This window comes from Palaemon carinicauda, chromosome 14, assembly GCF_036898095.1.
Source record: "Palaemon carinicauda isolate YSFRI2023 chromosome 14, ASM3689809v2, whole genome shotgun sequence".
Taxonomy (NCBI): Eukaryota; Metazoa; Arthropoda; class Malacostraca; order Decapoda; family Palaemonidae; genus Palaemon; species Palaemon carinicauda.
Window position 1 is genome coordinate 118,977,353 of NC_090738.1, and position 17,798 is coordinate 118,995,150.

At 34.8% G+C, this 17,798-nt stretch overlaps 2 protein-coding genes across 3 annotated transcripts; both read right to left on the reverse strand.

Annotated features, from left to right (window-relative positions):
• Positions 1-4,362: 4,362 nt before the first annotated feature.
• Positions 4,363-7,630, reverse strand: LOC137653662 (actin, muscle-like). 2 transcript variants are annotated; one of them, XM_068387238.1, is made up of 2 exons: positions 7,525-7,630; positions 4,363-5,516 (listed from the first exon to the last, which is right to left on the reverse strand). In XM_068387238.1, exon 2 carries the CDS (start codon positions 5,501-5,503, stop codon positions 4,373-4,375), a length of 1,131 nt encoding a protein of 376 aa, XP_068243339.1. In that variant the 5' UTR covers positions 5,504-5,516; positions 7,525-7,630; the 3' UTR covers positions 4,363-4,372. The 2 variants fall into 2 exon arrangements, with proteins under 2 accessions (XP_068243339.1, XP_068243340.1); XM_068387239.1 differs by having other exon boundaries at positions 7,502-7,559.
• A 7,062-nt stretch (positions 7,631-14,692) lies between these two features.
• LOC137653664 (actin, muscle-like) lies at positions 14,693-17,069 on the reverse strand. Its single transcript, XM_068387240.1, has 2 exons — positions 17,027-17,069; positions 14,693-15,836 (listed from the first exon to the last, which is right to left on the reverse strand). The coding sequence occupies exon 2, from the start codon at positions 15,821-15,823 to the stop codon at positions 14,693-14,695; it is 1,131 nt and encodes a 376-aa protein (XP_068243341.1). The 5' UTR covers positions 15,824-15,836; positions 17,027-17,069.
• Positions 17,070-17,798: the final 729 nt, after the last annotated feature.

The following is a 17,798-nucleotide window of genomic DNA, read 5'->3' on the forward strand; positions in this document are numbered from 1 at the left end:
ATGAATTGCACTGACGAGTAAATCTTGAGTACCAAATGAAGTTGCCGTATCTTGCTAAAAGTCAAACGAGTTTAGGTTCTTTTGATGAGAGACATCACCCAAGACTTTAGGATTCCGTCGTATGTCTGTTTTCAAGATACACTTCAGTAAACTTCCAAAAGAAACTTTTAATTAGATGAGCAGGTGACCGTAAATACGTCTTGGCTTTGGAGATGTTTAACGAAGGGGGAAGTCGTCGTCGGCAAAGGTTTTAGTTCTGAGAGAGAGAGAGAGAGAGAGAGAGAGAGAGAGAGAGAGAGAGAGATAATGTAAGCATTATTAAAAGCAAACTTTTCCTTTGACAAGTGTCACCTTATGCTGTATGATTTAGGATTTACCGTTGAATGGGACAGATTCTCAAATTTGAACAGAGCAATGCCTATAGTATTTACATGTTATTCCAATGTTTATATTATTTATGGCAATAGAATTCTTTGCCAGTGTTAAATGTGTATGAAGAGGTTAAATCATACCTATTTTTCCTTATGACGTCAGACTCTTCGTTTCTGTTCTGTGATACTATGTTTTTTGATGAAACGTTATTCACAAGATTTAGTCAAATGTTACCAACTTTTACATTTATTTTTAATTACTGTACACCTGTAAACTCATGCAGCTAAAAATGGTGGTAATACTAGTAATACTAGGCTTGGTTGAAAGGACAATCCTCTATATCGAAGTTTGATTATGTTTCAACTTCTACTCCAAGCTATTTGTCTCTCACACCAGAGATTCCAAACATCAGTATCCAGAATTGTTGTGACGCTAATATAAGCAAACAAATCAATCTGGCTTCTTTTTTTCCATTTCATCGCTTCAATTTACTCCACATTTATCACCATATCCCCTTTCTTTCTTGTAACTTTACTATCCCCTTTTTCGTGAAAGTCGTCTTAGATTATTCTTCCTTTTTGTTGGTATACATTTGGCATAGTTGATACGGTGCCAGTGCTTAAGATAAATAATTTTGGATTACTTCTTATTCATCGCGTTTTCAACTCTTTAATTTATCCAATCTTAATAAAAGATAAAATGAATTATCCGCACTTTATTTTCTGCCTCTTATTAATTATTATCCTTTTATATCCCTTATTCGACATTTTACTTTAATTCTTAATTTCATATCTCCTTTGTGTCCCTTTTTTCTGTAATTTTGTTATTGGTTTTGCATCTTTCATCTACCCTGTTTTATATCTCATTCACGACCTTTTAGTCTAACCCCTTTTAATAACCAATTCGCATCTCTTTTTATCAAGCCGCCTTCATATACTCGTATACCCTCCGCGCCTTATGATATATCCCCTATATACACCTCGCATCTCATGAATCTTACTCTTTTATTATCCCCTTAGCGTCATTTTAAACTACCCTCTCTTTTTAATATATCATTAATTTCTTTATTCTCCCTTTTAGAATACCTTTTTTTCCTTCAATAACAGCCCCTTTATATCCTTTTCGTCTTTTTGATGTAGACCACCCTTCATATATCCCCCTCCTCTTCCCAACCCTTCCCAAAGCGTAGCAATTGTCGTCTCGAATTCAGAGTCCTCATAATTGACTTTGCCATCACCATCGCGGATGTTCCTCGAGAGATTAGAGGGGGAAGCTCGTGCTGGACCTGCAGTATTTTGACATACCAGCGAGCTGAGGAGCCGAATATGTCTGGTTGTTCTCAGCAGATTCCACTTATTCTCTCCCAGGATCTGGTTTGGTCTTCTCTTGCTTGGTGTGTGTGTGTGTGTGTTCTTATGTGAGGGGCATATTAGGGTAGTTGTAAATAAAAAAAATTGTGGATGTTTGTACAATCTTTTTTTTTTCTTAATACTTTTCTTAATTCTTTTTCATTTAAACTAGTGTTTTCTGATTTTTTAACGTATTTTCTTACGTTTTTATGTAATTTTTTTTTTTAAACAACGTTTTTTTATTTATGGCAATTTTCCTTTTTTTTTGCTATACAAGTAGCCATTATCTTTTATTTTATTTAATGTGTGCTATTTATATGACATAGGTATTTGCTATTTAAACCAAGGTATTTCATTAACTGCTCTGAAACCTCTCAATTGTTTGTACTTCAAACTCCACGCAAGGGACTAAATTACCGGTTGCCTCGTGGCTTCTCTGTTGTGTTTCGTTTCTATCTTCACTCGATTATTTAGAAAGCATTTTCATTTATAAACAAGCTCTTTTCATTTGCTGCTTCAAGTAACAGCTTTGTTTCCACATCCAGCGCATCGAAGGGAAAACAACTTCAAGTTGCTCGCTAACTAATTGGTCCATAGAACTGTTTGTTCCTAATTCCCTAATTTATTATTTTTTCTAACCACTTGTATTTGCATTTGTGCTTCGAACCATGTTTTCAGCTATGCATGTGTGATCTAGTGTGTGACATTAGTTACCTTTTCGCATTAAACATTTTTTTTGTGAAGTCATGACATTAAAATGAAAGGCATTGCGTTTTGTTTATCAATTCTTACTCCTTTTGATGGATAGATTTTTGAATACGAGAGAGAGAGAGAGAGAGAGAGAGAGAGAGAGAGAGAGAGAGAGATATTCTTATAACCTTATCCCCAAACTTCCTCCTGAACATCAAACGTGAAAAATGAGAGAGAGAGAGAGAGAGAGAGAGAGAGAGAGGGAGAGAGAGAGAGAGAAGGAGAGAGTAAATATTCTTATAACCTCTTATCCCCAAATTTCTTCCTAAGCATCAAACGTAGAAAATTGAAGTAATGTTTTTTCTTTTTCTTTTTTTCTTTTAATTTCTCAAAATCATTTGCAGATAATCAAAAGCGAAAGCATAAAAGTCAAGCGTACCATTTCTTTGTTATTGTAACTTTCTCAATTCTTGGGTCAAAATCTGTGCCAGCTTATTTGCGGACCTGTGACCTACCTACTGCCTACTGAGTTAATGAGGACATGACCTACGTTTTTAATTTTTATTTTAATACTGGTAGTTTTTAGACTCACGCGTTTACGCAGAGAGAGAGAGAGAGAGAGAGAGAGAGAGAGAGAGAGAGAGAGAGTTGCTAATCCAATACCCTTACCGGGGAATTTCTAACACTACTAACAATAACTCTCTCTCTCTCTCTCTCTCTCTCTCTCTCTCTCTCTCTCTCTGGAGAGAGAGAGAGAGAGAGAGAGAGAGAGAGAGAGAGAGTTGCTAATCCTATACCCTTACCGGGGAATTTTTAAACACTACTAACAATAACTCTCTCTCTCTCTCTCTCTCTCTCTCTCTCTCTCTCTCTCTCTCTCTCTCTGGGTAATTTCTAACACCACCAACTATAACTCCCTATCTCTCTGAGGTCATGGATGTAAGGAAAGTGTAATTTTACTAATTTGTCTACTCTGTCAAATATTATACATACATCGTAACCTATTGTGTTTGCGTTAGGAGAGAGAGAGAGAGAGAGAGAGAGAGAGAGAGAGAGAGAGAGCTCGACTTTACTATTGATAATAATAATAATAATGATATTATTATTATTATTATTATTATTATTATTATTATTATTATTATTATTATTATTATTATTATTATTATTATTATTATTCGTAGCACCCGTTTTGAAGAGAAGCCTTGATGAATATAAATAGCATTTAGGTCTGTATTAACATGTATAACAAAATTAGTCCTTAGAAATGATATATTTGATCTCAAAATATTGCTGTTTACATAATTACATTTTATTTATAAAAAGGTACACTTCCATTACAGGTCTGTTCTTTATTGTACGCGATCCTTAGCTAAAAATAGAATAAATACTCTGACAGACAGTCATTTGTTCGGGTATCAAGTATGGTAGACCACCAGGTAATTTGTGTGTGAGTGTGGATGTGTTTGTGTGCAGCGTACTTGTGCACTGAAATTCAATAATTAAATTGATCCTCGCATCCAAAATATACATCAATTATCAGGTAGCTGTCAATCAGCCATTTTGGATTTCCGCCAAAGTATTTATTTCTTAACTTTTGTAGACGAGCTGCTTAGAATAATGAACATAACTGAAGTGAAAGGTTTTTTTTTTATCAAACGTTTTGCCTTCTTGAAATATTCCATTTCTAATATTGATAATCATGTTTTTTTATTGCACAGATATCCAAATATCTAAGATAATGACTATATAAGGCTATCGTATATTATATGAATAAAAAGGTAACCATCTAATTGATAGCTTTACTTTCAAAGGTTAATTTGAAGTGTTACCTTTATTTTTCAGCGTTTAAGAGGATCGCAACTCCCTAGAAGATATTTTCTTAATGCATTTTTTCATGTTTATATGAGAAATAAAAATAGCATCACAAGTTATCTTTTATTTGAATAAAGAATATAAAGTATTTAGAAACATTTACGGTGGACAATGCCTGGTCCAGATTCATCATACTCCTCCTTGGAAATCCACATTGTCTGGAAGGTGGAAAGAGACGCCAGAATGGAACCACCGATCCAGACGGAGTACTTCCTCTCAGGAGGAGCAATGATCTTGATCTTGATTGTGGATGGAGCCAAATTCGTGATTTCCTTCTGCATCCTGTCAGCAATACCAGGGTACATGGTGGTACCACCAGACATGACAGTGTTGGCATACAGATCCTTTCTGATGTCGACGTCGCATTTCATGATGGACTGATAGACTGTTTCATGGATTCCAGCTGATTCCATGCCAAGGAAGGAAGGCTGGTACATGGCCTCTGGAGCTCTGAAACGCTCGTTACCGATGGTGATGACCTGACCGTCAGGGAGTTCATAAGATTTATCCAGAGATGTTGAGGCTGCGGCTTGTGCCATTTCATTTTCGTAGTCCAGAGCAACATAGCAAAGCTTTTCTTTAATATCACGGATGATCTCACGTTCTGCTGTAGTTGTGAAGGAGTAGCCTCTTTCAGTCATGATCTTCATCAGGTAGTTTGTCAAATCACGCCCAGCTAAATCTAAACGGTTGATAGCGTGGGGGAGAGCAAAACCTTCATAGATGGGAACGGTATGGGATACTCCATCACCAGAATCAAGTACAATACCTGTGGTACGTCCAGAGGCGTAGAGTGAAAGAACAGCCTGGATAGCGACGTACATAGCTGGTGCACTGAAAGTTTCGAACATGATTTGAGTCATCTTCTCACGATTGGCTTTTGGGTTAAGGGGAGCCTCTGTGAGAAGAATGGGCGATTCTTCAGGAGCGACTCGAAGTTCATTGTAGAAGGTGTGATGCCAAACTTTCTCCATGTCGTCCCAGTTGGTGATGATGCCATGCTCGATGGGGTACTTGAGTGTGAGGATACCACGCTTGCTTTGTGCCTCGTCACCTACGTAAGCATCCTTCTGACCCATGCCGACCATCACACCCTGGTGACGAGGGCGACCAACGATGGAGGGGAAGACAGATCGGGGAGCGTCGTCACCGGCGAAGCCAGCTTTGACCATGCCGGATCCATTGTCGCACACTAAAGGAGTTACGTCTTCGTCGCACATGACTGTCGGTTAACTGTGTGAAAAGAAAAAAATAAACGTGAAATTGTTTTATTATAAACAATAACTTCCGTTAATATTTTAAACAAGTATGAAAAAGTCCTCATGTGCATTAATAATTTTTTTTCTAAAAAAAAAAAAAAAAAAAAAAAATCTTGTGTTGTTGTTAAGTCGTTTTTTCCTCTTAATTATTTATTTTAGTCTGTATTCATATGTGAAATTTCATAAAGTTATTTATAGAACCTGAAATAAATATGGCTATGTTTTATAGGAAGCTAACGTTTATACACATAATTAGAAAAGAATTTTAATTTCACCGGCAGCTTTGAGCAATTTTATTTTAAGAATGGAATGCCATATGTAAGTGACAGACTGACCCTCCTGAGTACCGGAGGTAATCAAAGAGATCTGGTTTTACCAGATCCGGTTCTGTTGCAAGAGATATTTTAAGAGGAGATATAGTGAATTACGACTAACCTTGACATGTTTATGTATTTCACCTGATGTTAGCAAGGATTTTTGTTACTTATGATTATATATATATATATATATATATATATATATCTCTCTCTCTCTCTCTCTCTCTCTCTCTCTCTCTCTATATATATATATATATATATATATATTATATATATATTATATATATATATATATCTATATATGTATATATTTATCTATATATACATATATATATATCTGTATATATATATATATGTATATATATATATATATATATATATATACATATATATATATATATATATATACACACACGCATACATACATTTGTCACTAAGCTGAAGGTCGGTCGGAAAAACGAAAATTTTGCATTTATACGAAAATACGAAAGCGCAAGTGCAAAATCTTAGTTTATTCTAATCTTTCCTCCAGCCTAGTGACAAATATATACATAGCATGCTTCAGCGGTATATCGTAAATTATATATATATATATATATATATATATATATATATATATATATATATATATATGCATATATATATATATATATATATATATATATATATATATATATATATATATGTATATATATACAAATATATATGTTTACAAGTTTTAAATAATAATTGATTATGTATCACAACATTAGTTTTGAATTGATCGTAGAGTAGTTTTGGAAAATAATGAAAATAAATGGTTAAACAATTGTAAAAGCCAGAATAATAGTTTATGAATTGTTAAACGAATTTAATTTATTCATTCAAATTCCTTTGAAAAATGTAATTATTCGCAATTACAAATGACTCGGAAAAAGATTGATGAAAAGTGTCAAGATAAAGCTCAAATAAATTACCTAAGGATGATTTAATAAGAGAAGAGGTGGGTTAATATTAAGGTATTACTAAGAAATATTTGAGTTGTATAGTTAATAGGGACGTTCGATGTTTGCTGACGATGATATGCAAAGTTTACAACAGCAAAAGTAATGAGGTGGCTGAAACGGCAAATGAATACTTGATTATGATACACCTTTTCATGGGACTTGTATTTATCCACGTCTTCTCATTTTTAGATTTTTTTACTTGCTCGTATACAAATTAATTGATTGATTTAAAGTTTTCTGGGCTCGTGTAAAAATTTTCAATATTAAAACTGATTTCACGATATCTATTGTTACTATTCTTAGCAATGAAGTTTGAGCTTTTTAGTACATTCTGAAAAACGAAGGCGTGTATCTGAATATCTTTAAAAGAACTTCTGTTGACAATCTTGTATAGGAAACCAAGTTATCTGTATGTGTGGGTCGCTGATGCAAGTGACTTAAATGCATTTGCAATAATGATAGAACCAAGTAACATATCGTTGCGTATATCACACCCATAATTTTATTCTGTATTGTTTATCCGAGATAAAATAAAAATAATCCACTTCATGATTATTAAAAGTTTCGACTGCTCCTTTTATAGCATTGTAAGGTCTAAAACACATTTCCGTAATGCGTCGGCAAGTAATACGCAGATATCACTAAACACTATACACCGGTACAATCCCCAGTAAGTCACCTGTTGTAGGGTTGCTGTAAAACGGGTGGTGGCCAGGACATAAGTGAGAAGTAGAAGGGTGACCGTCATTATATATAGGCAGTCTTGTAACAAGACCGCAGAGGGCAGGTATGTTTATGACCAGTATGACATTTGAGAGAGAGAGAGAGAGAGAGAGAGAGAGAGAGAGAGAGAGAGAGAGAGAGAGACGGACTGTGTGTGTTGCCTGATATGAGTATTGTTAAAAGGCAGACCGGAGGAACCATAAATTTGACAAGCTATGTAACTTTAGATATGTATGGTATTTTGCAGATATGAAAATGTGCCAAGAAATGGACAGGCCTTTTTAGAATAAGGTGCTTGAATTTTGTACCTATTTTATGTATCTTTGAATGGTATTATTGTATTTATAAGAAAAAGATGAGAATAACTTTTAGGTTAAATTCCAACATAAACGGAGGGTAGAACCCATATTATTTATTGGTTCATTGAATGCTTCGTATCTCTTACTACAAATCACCCCTTTGAAGGATCCCCATTTTGTCGTATACGGGTTATCGTGTTTGTTATTGACATTATACCTTCATGTAAAGATGTGGCATTAAAGTATTTTTATTTACTTGTGATATCGAGTAACTGAGATTGGTATGGCTCGATAATAGATTGAAAATTTTCCCACTCTCTTCACGTCTTTCAACGGTTCAAAGGTTCAAAGGCCACTCATGAATGGCAGAGGCAAGGGACAATGACATTGCCCTAACAAGCCGGGCAATGCCCTAGAAACTGACCATACATACAGATGATGAGCGCCCAAGCCCCCTCTCCACCCAAGCCAGGACCAAGGAGGGCCAGGCAATGGCTGCTGATGGTTCAGCAGATAAACCTATAGGCTCCCCCAAACCACCCAGCCTTAGCTCACAAGGATGGTGAGGTTGCAGCGACCAAAGGAACTAACAAGTATGAGCGGGGCACGAACCTCCGTCTGGCGTTCACCAGTCAGGGATGTTACCATATCGGCCACCACATCGGTATGGAAGTTTGGGTTTTGCTTAATACTGGATTATTTAAAAACAAATTAAAGTACCTGAAGTTGCATCCAAAACTCTTTTCCTCGGCCGCCCAGTAGAGGAAACGAAATCTCTCCAACTTATTACACGTGTCATGAATTGTCAGAAGTTATGATTAGAATAAAACATATCTACGTTAAGATCAATCATAAATTTAAAAAAGCATATGAAAGTAGTTAATGTTGTCACATGTGGTTATTCATAAATTTAGTATCTTAAATTATCGGCAGTTGGGCTGGGAGAATACAGAGGCTATGGATTTGATAGAATACAGTTCTAGCGAAGGAGCACCGCAATTATCTCTTTTGACATCATTCGCTATCACTATCTTTCACGACAACTAAAATTCATTTTAACGCCTAGTATGCCTCTACTTAAGATTGCATTTCAAATTGTCACTCGTCAAATTTGATATAAAATGATCATGTGGATATTATTGTCGCCATAAGACGCGCAATCAGAATTCCTTGGGAACAGTTGCTAGTGTGGTTGCTATTCAATTAGGATGTTATTTTCATAATTTTTTTTTTTCACTGAACACTGAATACATACCATTCATTTAATGAAGATATTAACGAATTGACGAAACTATATCATCATAACGTTGTGTTCATTATGTGCCCACATACTTACATGATAAAGGTTTGGAGTTACTATGGTAATCTGCAAGGGGGTACTTTAATGGTTAGTATGATAAGGATGTGTGACAAGAAAAATATACCGTATTATTTATTCATTTTGATTTCACCAGTATTACAATAATAGACATCCCCACATGAGCTAATCCTCCCGGTCATAGATCGAAAGACGTATTTTTCCCTATGGTGTTAGATCACCAAAATCTCTCTCTCTCTCTCTCTCTCTCTCTCTCTCTCTCTCTCTCTCTCTCTCGTGCATCAAATTAGCCCTTGAAAAATAAGTATCAATTTCCGTCTACTTCCCATTATGTAAGCGGTATATCGAGATGGGATTACACGTTCATTTTCTTGTGTAGAGGATTTATGCAGAAGGCGCTACCTTTTCTGTTTCAATCAGTTGCCCTTCACATGTTTTAGGATGCATATATCCCCTATATAATAAAGTGAAATTTCCTAACTATCATGCCGAGCGGCATTAGCGAACGTATGATTACTCGGTCTCTACCCGTCCCTCGGGTAGGGGGAGAGAATAATCATACCCTGGTGAGAGGGGTTGCTGTTAGGAAAGGAGGGGATGGGAAGGGTTGAATTTATGTACGTTTGTGTTTATATATATCTTAAATATATATCCGTCATTTTTTATGGGTTGCGTATACGTAAACTACTATACATAAATATGTATGTAAATATATATAAAAAATAATGGCCTGTTTTATCAAACATATATATATATATATATATATATATATATATATATATATATATATATATATATATATATATATATTCAAGTTGTAGTGATCATGGACGAATTTGAATCGGTTCACTGTATATATATATATATATATATATATATATATATATATATATATTTATATATGTATATTTATATATATATATATATATATATATATATATATATATATATATATATATATATATATACACACACACACACGCGCGCGCGCGCCTTTAGATGAAATTCTTGTATCTTTTAGTCTCGTAATCTTAGTTTTAATGTAGGGATGTCTTTTGATAATATATTATAAATAAACATATGGGGCTATGATCTGTATCATGTTTATGAATGTATACGGAAGCTTCATTTGAAAGCAGTGCTAACAGAGACTACTTTAGATGGGTCATGGTATTTCGTGATCCCTTTTTGAATCTCTGGGTAGCCTCCTTGCCCAGTCCTTTGAAGATAATCGGCTATTGTCGGCGTAGCGTGACTGTCTCTCTGACGTGCGTATCGAGAAACAGATGGTAAGAAGAATTTGCTATTTGGGTCGTGCGTCTCTGTACGAGATGAGAGGAAAAACCCTCCATAAAAGTAGAATTCGGTTTGCCGGTCCCAATCATGGGTGAAATAGAAGGGGTGATGTAGGTTCAAGCACCTGTCTACTAAAAGAACTAGTAGTAATGATTTCACGCATGCAATGCTGGTTTCTCAGGTCCCAGTGTGGCTTATTGCTATTTGAGTTTTAGGAGGAATTCAGACTGCCCTGTTTATGTGCTTTCACTGATTGTCACTCTCTTGAATTCTAGCCCGCCTTTAAATTGTTTAATTTCACTAATCGAAAAATAGAGAATTGTAACAAAATTGAGTAATTTATCGCAAGCGGCTACTGTTTATAGTGAATTTCGGATCAATTTTCCTAGGAATAATATGAGAAATGCAAATTTTGTGGATGCAATTTAGAGTCTTGAAAATAGGATCAACCCTAGTATTGAATTCCTTTTCATTTTTAGTGATGTGGTAGAGCCGCGTTTTGTTAGTAATCATAAGGTATCCTTATTAAACGGTGATAATATACAAATTCTGTTAACGTATTGATTTTTTATGTCTTGTCATCTTTGAAGAAAAGTAACATATTTAAGGAATTTTGTTTTCAGTTAATTGATTATTTATGGAACGCTCGATAAGTAAAAAGTAAGAGAAAAGTTCAGAGGTTTGACCAAGCGCTTTTCCCTCTGCCCCGTAGTGACACTGTAAAAAATAAAAGAATATCGAACAGTTGATATTATAACGGAGGTTTAAACTTTTCAAACACACGTCAGCTGTCAGTAATCCTAGAAATAATATATGCGATCCCCCCAGAGCTAAAGATTTGAAGTAACATTTTCATGATTATCATTATTTATAGAATGGACATAAAAGAAATAACGTTAGTCGAAGCATTATAATGCAATTATTAGTTATTATATCACTCTACGCAATGTTAAAAAATCACTGCTTTAAAACAAGAGTTTTCTCTGATAATTAATTTTAGTAACTTACTTTGCATTCCAAATCCTTCATATCAAATATTTCGTTTAAGCTCAAGATTTTCATAGAATTACTCCGATGATAGGAGATTCTTTGCCGTAACAAAATTATTTTCGTTTGTTAACAATTTTCTACGAAAACTTTAAAAGTTCAGTAATGTAGTACAACATTCCTAAAGATTCATAACCATTCAACTAATTATTAGCTAGAGTCAAAAGAGATTTAAATTGAAGTACCATGAATAGTTCAATTTAATTCTATCAATATTCTAATGACCCTGTACTTTTATCCTAATGATGAAAAAACAGTTAGATAACTAGTGCTTATACAGTTAATACAATTTGGTGTATTAAATTCGCCAGATATTTTCATGGTTTACATAGAACCTATAACGAATAAATAATCAATTTGAATATAGTCTTATAGCAGGGTGTTAACCCTGTATAATTCGTCTAGTAAAAATGCACATCACTCTTCAGACATTTGTATATAACATAGTAAATACTTTCTGAAAGCTAAAATGGTTCACCACAACCTGTATATTTTTCAATGTCTAAGCTGTCAGCCTAAAATATGTTGCGTTTTACTCACATCTTACAGGTATATGGTTCAATTGGAACAAAGGCCGTCAACAGTTTAATGTTAGTAAATTGTATATTTTAAGCAAGAAATTCTTATTTCTTACAAGTTTCGGAAGGTTAGAAGCCTGGGGATTTAACCAAAAATATATTGGTAATTATGTTACAGGTTAAAGATAAACTTTATTAATTTCACAAACCGTACCGGATATTGAAAAAGTAACATTACAGCAATTTTATATTGCTTAATAGTACAATTTTTTTTCTCCAACTAAGGTTGCATCTGTCTTATGATAATAATGATGATAGTATATTAATAATAAAACCGTGTGATCAGTCGTCAAGTCCATTCCCTCCAAATAATGACCATGGTAACGGGATTCAATCTCACCGTATTCGGAAGATTTTAGCTCTAACTACCATATAACCATAGTTGCCTCGTATTATTATTCCACTTTATTATAGTATTTTCGTATTAATAAATTTCTCTCGAACGTTTCCTCTTTTTCTTATCTAAAGGAAATTGAGCAGCAGATTTTTTTTCCCGAATAATGCTTCATCCCCTGATTAATGTCACTTCCAGTTGTTTAGGTAACTACCTAACTGTCCATACTTTAACTGAGAGCAAACCGTTTGCATCATGGTAGCCACGTGAAAAGATTCCTATAACAAAATGAACACTAAACCGAAATTTTAGAACAACAAGGACTGAGATTGCTAAAACGTATCCAGTATGAAAGCTATTATATGATTTTATTCTTATATAATGAGAGCACCAAACAAAAGGCTTAAAGATAGTATCTTTTGCTAAACTTCGAGTTGATTTAAGGCTTAAGCCCTACCCGACATATGGTAAAGCTTACCCCATGTCCAAATGGTCGTCCTCCCTACTGTAGGTATACGGAGAATGGCCCTTAACGGAGAACTGTATTATTAGAAGTTATCTTTTACATTGATATACTGATGTTGATGGTCTGTTACACAAACCACAGTGTTATCACTATGTGATAACTCATTGAAGACTGTTGGTGTAAACTCCAAACTTGTTCGAAGACAGACAATATAAAAATTACATTTAAAAATAATATGGATTAAACTGCATAAACTCAGCCTCGTAGACAGACAATCGAAGACGCCTAACAAACATATTAAGTTTGTGAAAATATACGCTGTACATCAACCACAGTTCGACAACCTTAGAAGTGTTTAGCTACACTGCCAGGCGCAGTAATAATTGTTTAAATCAGTCAATGTCCTGATGTAGAATAAATTTCCAACTAAGGTTGATAAGAACCGAGACCTTGCTTCAATCTCTTTTTACAAATTATACCAAACCGTTGTTAATTGGTTTTCCTTTGGTCGTTCTTCATCACGATCCAATTAATAAAATAATTTTGTTGATTATGGTACTCACTAAACTATTTTGTATATTTTTGGACTGAAATCCCTTGTTCATATAATTGTTAACTATTTACAACACACGACAAACAAAGTAATGATAACTTATAATATTATTATAACTAATACTGTGAAAAATTTAAAGCTATAATTCTCATTTTCAGTTGCGAATCTTCAGGCCCTAGAAAAGAGTAGATCACTCCCATTTTGAATTATGGCCGAAAAGATTAAACAAGTAATATTTTGGCTTGAAATATTCTTCTTGAAGATTGATTGTTGGAATGTTGTCGATCTTTAAAAGCAATTATGATGCGGGTTGTTTTAGAATTTCCTAAACAGATTTGTTTTGAGATGATGCAAAAACATTTACTCAATAATTTATTGGAAATTTAGAATTATTTTCTCGTTGAAAAGTTTTTTCAATGCATTTAGTGGTACTAAACTACGCAATATAAATGTGTCTAGCCTTAATGAGCAACAAACAAAAAATTCTTCAAATTGTTATTATTATTATTATTATTATTATTATTATTATTATTATTAGCTAAGCTACAACCCTAGTTGAGAAAGCAAGATGTTATAAGCCCAAGGGCTCCAACAGGGAAAAATAGCGCAGTGATGAAAGGAAATAAGGAAATAAATAAACGATATGAGAAATAATTAACAACTAATAAAATATTTGAAAAAAAGTAACATCCAAACAGATAGGTCATATATAAACTATTAAAAGACTTATGTCAGCCTGTTCAACATGAAAACATTTGCTGCAAGTTTGAACTTTTGAAATTCAAATATATTGATGTTTGGTTTCATGTGTGAAGTTAACAAATATCTGTAATACAGGAGCCAAAATTTTCCATTTGACCCAAATAATTTAAGACCCTCTGCATATATTCTATAAGAATATTTACATATTGGACATTATCAACATCCTTTTGATCACCAGAGATACATGAGCCATCCCTTCAGTATTACTGATTTAATGTAATTCCTAGGCTAGTCTATAGATTTATATATTAAATTCTGAAAGTATCTTCTACTTGTTTTATGTCTTCTTGAATACTGATTCTTACCAATGGACGATTCTGGTTGGTGTCCAGTTGAATTATCTGACATCATTGCCGTTTAAGGTACCTCTGTTATATTTGAAATATTTACGGCAAAGCCTTCACAAGTAGGATCCCCAAAATGCAAAGAAGATAAACAGTGATGTTTTTATTAATTTAGGAGTTAGTAAAATTAGAAACATTTGCGATGGACAATGCCTGGTCCGGATTCATCATACTCCTCCTTAGAAATCCACATAGTCTGGAAAGTAGACAACGAAGCCAGAATAGAACCTCCGATCCAGACAGAATACTTTCTCTCAGGAGGAGCGATGATCTTGATCTTGATTGTGGATGGGGCCAAGTTAGTAATCTCCTTTTGCATCCTGTCAGCAATACCAGGGTACATGGTGGTACCACCAGACATGACAGTGTTGGCATACAGATCCTTTCTGATGTCGACATCACACCTCATGATGGACTTGTAGACGGTTTCATGGATTCCAGCAGATTCCATACCAAGGAAGGAAGGCTGGTACATGGCCTCTGGAGCTCTGAAACGTTCGTTACCGATGGTAATGACCTGACCGTCAGGGAGTTCATAAGATTTATCCAGAGATGTTGAGGCTGCAGCTTGTGCCATCTCATTTTCGAAGTCTAAAGCAACGTAGCAAAGCTTTTCTTTAATATCACGGATGATCTCACGTTCAGCTGTAGTTGTGAAGGAGTAGCCTCTTTCAGTCATGATCTTCATAAGATAATCAGTCAGGTCACGACCTGCCAGGTCAAGACGATTTATAGCGTGGGGAAGAGCAAATCCCTCATAAATAGGAACGGTGTGTGATACCCCATCTCCAGAATCAAGAACAATACCTGTTGTACGACCGGAGGCATACAAAGAAAGAACGGCTTGGATGGCGACGTACATAGCTGGTGTACTAAAAGTTTCGAACATGATTTGAGTCATCTTCTCACGATTGGCTTTTGGGTTAAGGGGAGCTTCGGTAAGAAGGACTGGTGATTCTTCAGGAGCAACTCGTAGTTCGTTGTAGAAGGTGTGGTGCCAAACCTTCTCCATGTCGTCCCAGTTGGTGATGATGCCATGCTCGATGGGGTACTTGAGGGTCAGAATACCTCTCTTGCTCTGGGCCTCGTCGCCTACATAAGCGTCCTTCTGACCCATGCCGACCATCACACCCTGGTGTCGAGGGCGACCGACGATGGAGGGGAAGACTGCCCGTGGGGCATCATCACCGGCGAACCCAGCCTTGACCATGCCAGAGCCATTATCACAGACAAGAGCAGCTGCGTCGTCGTCACACATGTTTGAGGATTACCTGAGGAAAAAGATGTGTTACTATATATCAATCTGTGAAGAATTTAGATCCAAAACACTGTAGTAGTATGAGATATGGATTATGGAAAAATCATAGAGAAATTTGCTGTCATCAGACATTTGTCTATTATTATAGTCTTCGTTGTATATGTTTCATACCGATTTTAAACTTTGCAAGTGATTTTGATAGTTTATTGCTGTAGCGCATTCGTAAGATCAAATTGATAAATAATTATTTTTCCCATTGTTTATTTTACACCTTATTATGTAGGGTTATTTTTCATTTTAAGGCTTCATGTGAAAATATAGGGTTTCCAACACTACATACTAATGACTAGAAAAACGCTTCCCAGGTGCAATATTGTTAAACTTGATATATCTTCTTTATTTTAGATAACAGAATGTATTTGAACAAACTGAAATTCTATATCACTAAATTAGGTTTTTTTATTAGTATTGTGGTAGGACGTTCTCAGTAGCATAAGAATATTCCCAGTGTAAAATATAAATGATTACCGGTGCATTACAATTATACATACTTGCTAACATATACAGTATATGTAGCCAAATTGATTGTGAATTTTTTTTTCAATGGTTTACGATGATTTTTACAAGTAGCATAATATTTATGAGAAAGCGATTAATTAAATCAAAGATTAAAATTCAGCATCTACTGACATAGAATAAACCTTATTACCCTACTTGAAGGAAAATTATTTTTCACCGTTGTTAATACTTGCCACAAAATGGTCCGAGGGTACTATATAAAAACAGTTTAATCTTTTTAGTTCCATTTCTTGTTGGCACGGAAATGAATTGCATGAATTTTGTTAAGAAAATAGTAAAGTCGAACGTGTGGTTGTATGGAATTCTCATTCAATTGGTTTCCAAATTATTAGAAATGTTAGTGCATTTTGGATATTCATATAATAAACCAAACTTTTTTCAAAAGAATTTTAAGAATTTTAATGTACAGATATTTCCATTAATCCGTGTTTCTTATGTTTCTTGTGTGAAATGATTCATTGATTAGAATTCAGGTATGTCATTATTTAAAGCTTTCTTGAATATCAAACACTGTTTTTCTGTTTTATCATAACACTAAAAAAATCCCGGCATGTTTTGCTTATTCAATGAAGTGGGAGTAGTAACACTGGTATATCGTAGTTCACAGCAATCCTGGATAATCACCTTTCTTCCTTATTGCTCCTGCAACTTCCGTGATGGTCTCCACACGAGTGAGGAGGCCGAAGGAAAGCCTCATTATATATATATGTACCCCTTCTCAGACATCAGAGGTTGGGTATAGATATGACAGACATTGGTACGGATGGGAGACTTGAGGGAGGTTGTTGGAATGGGGATGGGTTGGGGGGTGTAACAGACATGAAATCCAATGAGAGAAACGAGGCAAAAATATGTCCAAGAATGAAGGGAATCTAGCCCTGTTATATATAATGTGGCTTTAGACAAGGGTTGATCTGGAGGGTGACAAAAGACTACCCCCACCATGGCAATTTTGTGGGGGTAAGTTATGTTGATGAGATTATATTACACACATGTGTTGCCGCAGGAGTGGACATCTTAAACTAATGTGGAAATATATAAACAGATGATTTCAATTCGTTAATGAACTAAGAGAAAAGACAGTCTCTTGAAGCTCTGTCAAAACAAGGCACTTCAAATAAAATTAAATCACTGCTCAGACGTGCATATCGATACGCAAATTAGGGGAGATAAGAATTATAACTATTATCAGAGTTGTATAACCTCATTAATTCAAAGAAACAAGATTGTAATTTGTATATGAATTAGGCCTCATTCCCACTCCTGCTCTTATTTTACGCATGCCTTTATTTAATAGAAGTATCAGGAGGAAGAGTTAAAATGTGGCCTTAATAAGAAAAATGAAATTTCATCCCCGAATGTATTAGATTATGAAAAGTAGGGTAAAACACTAGCA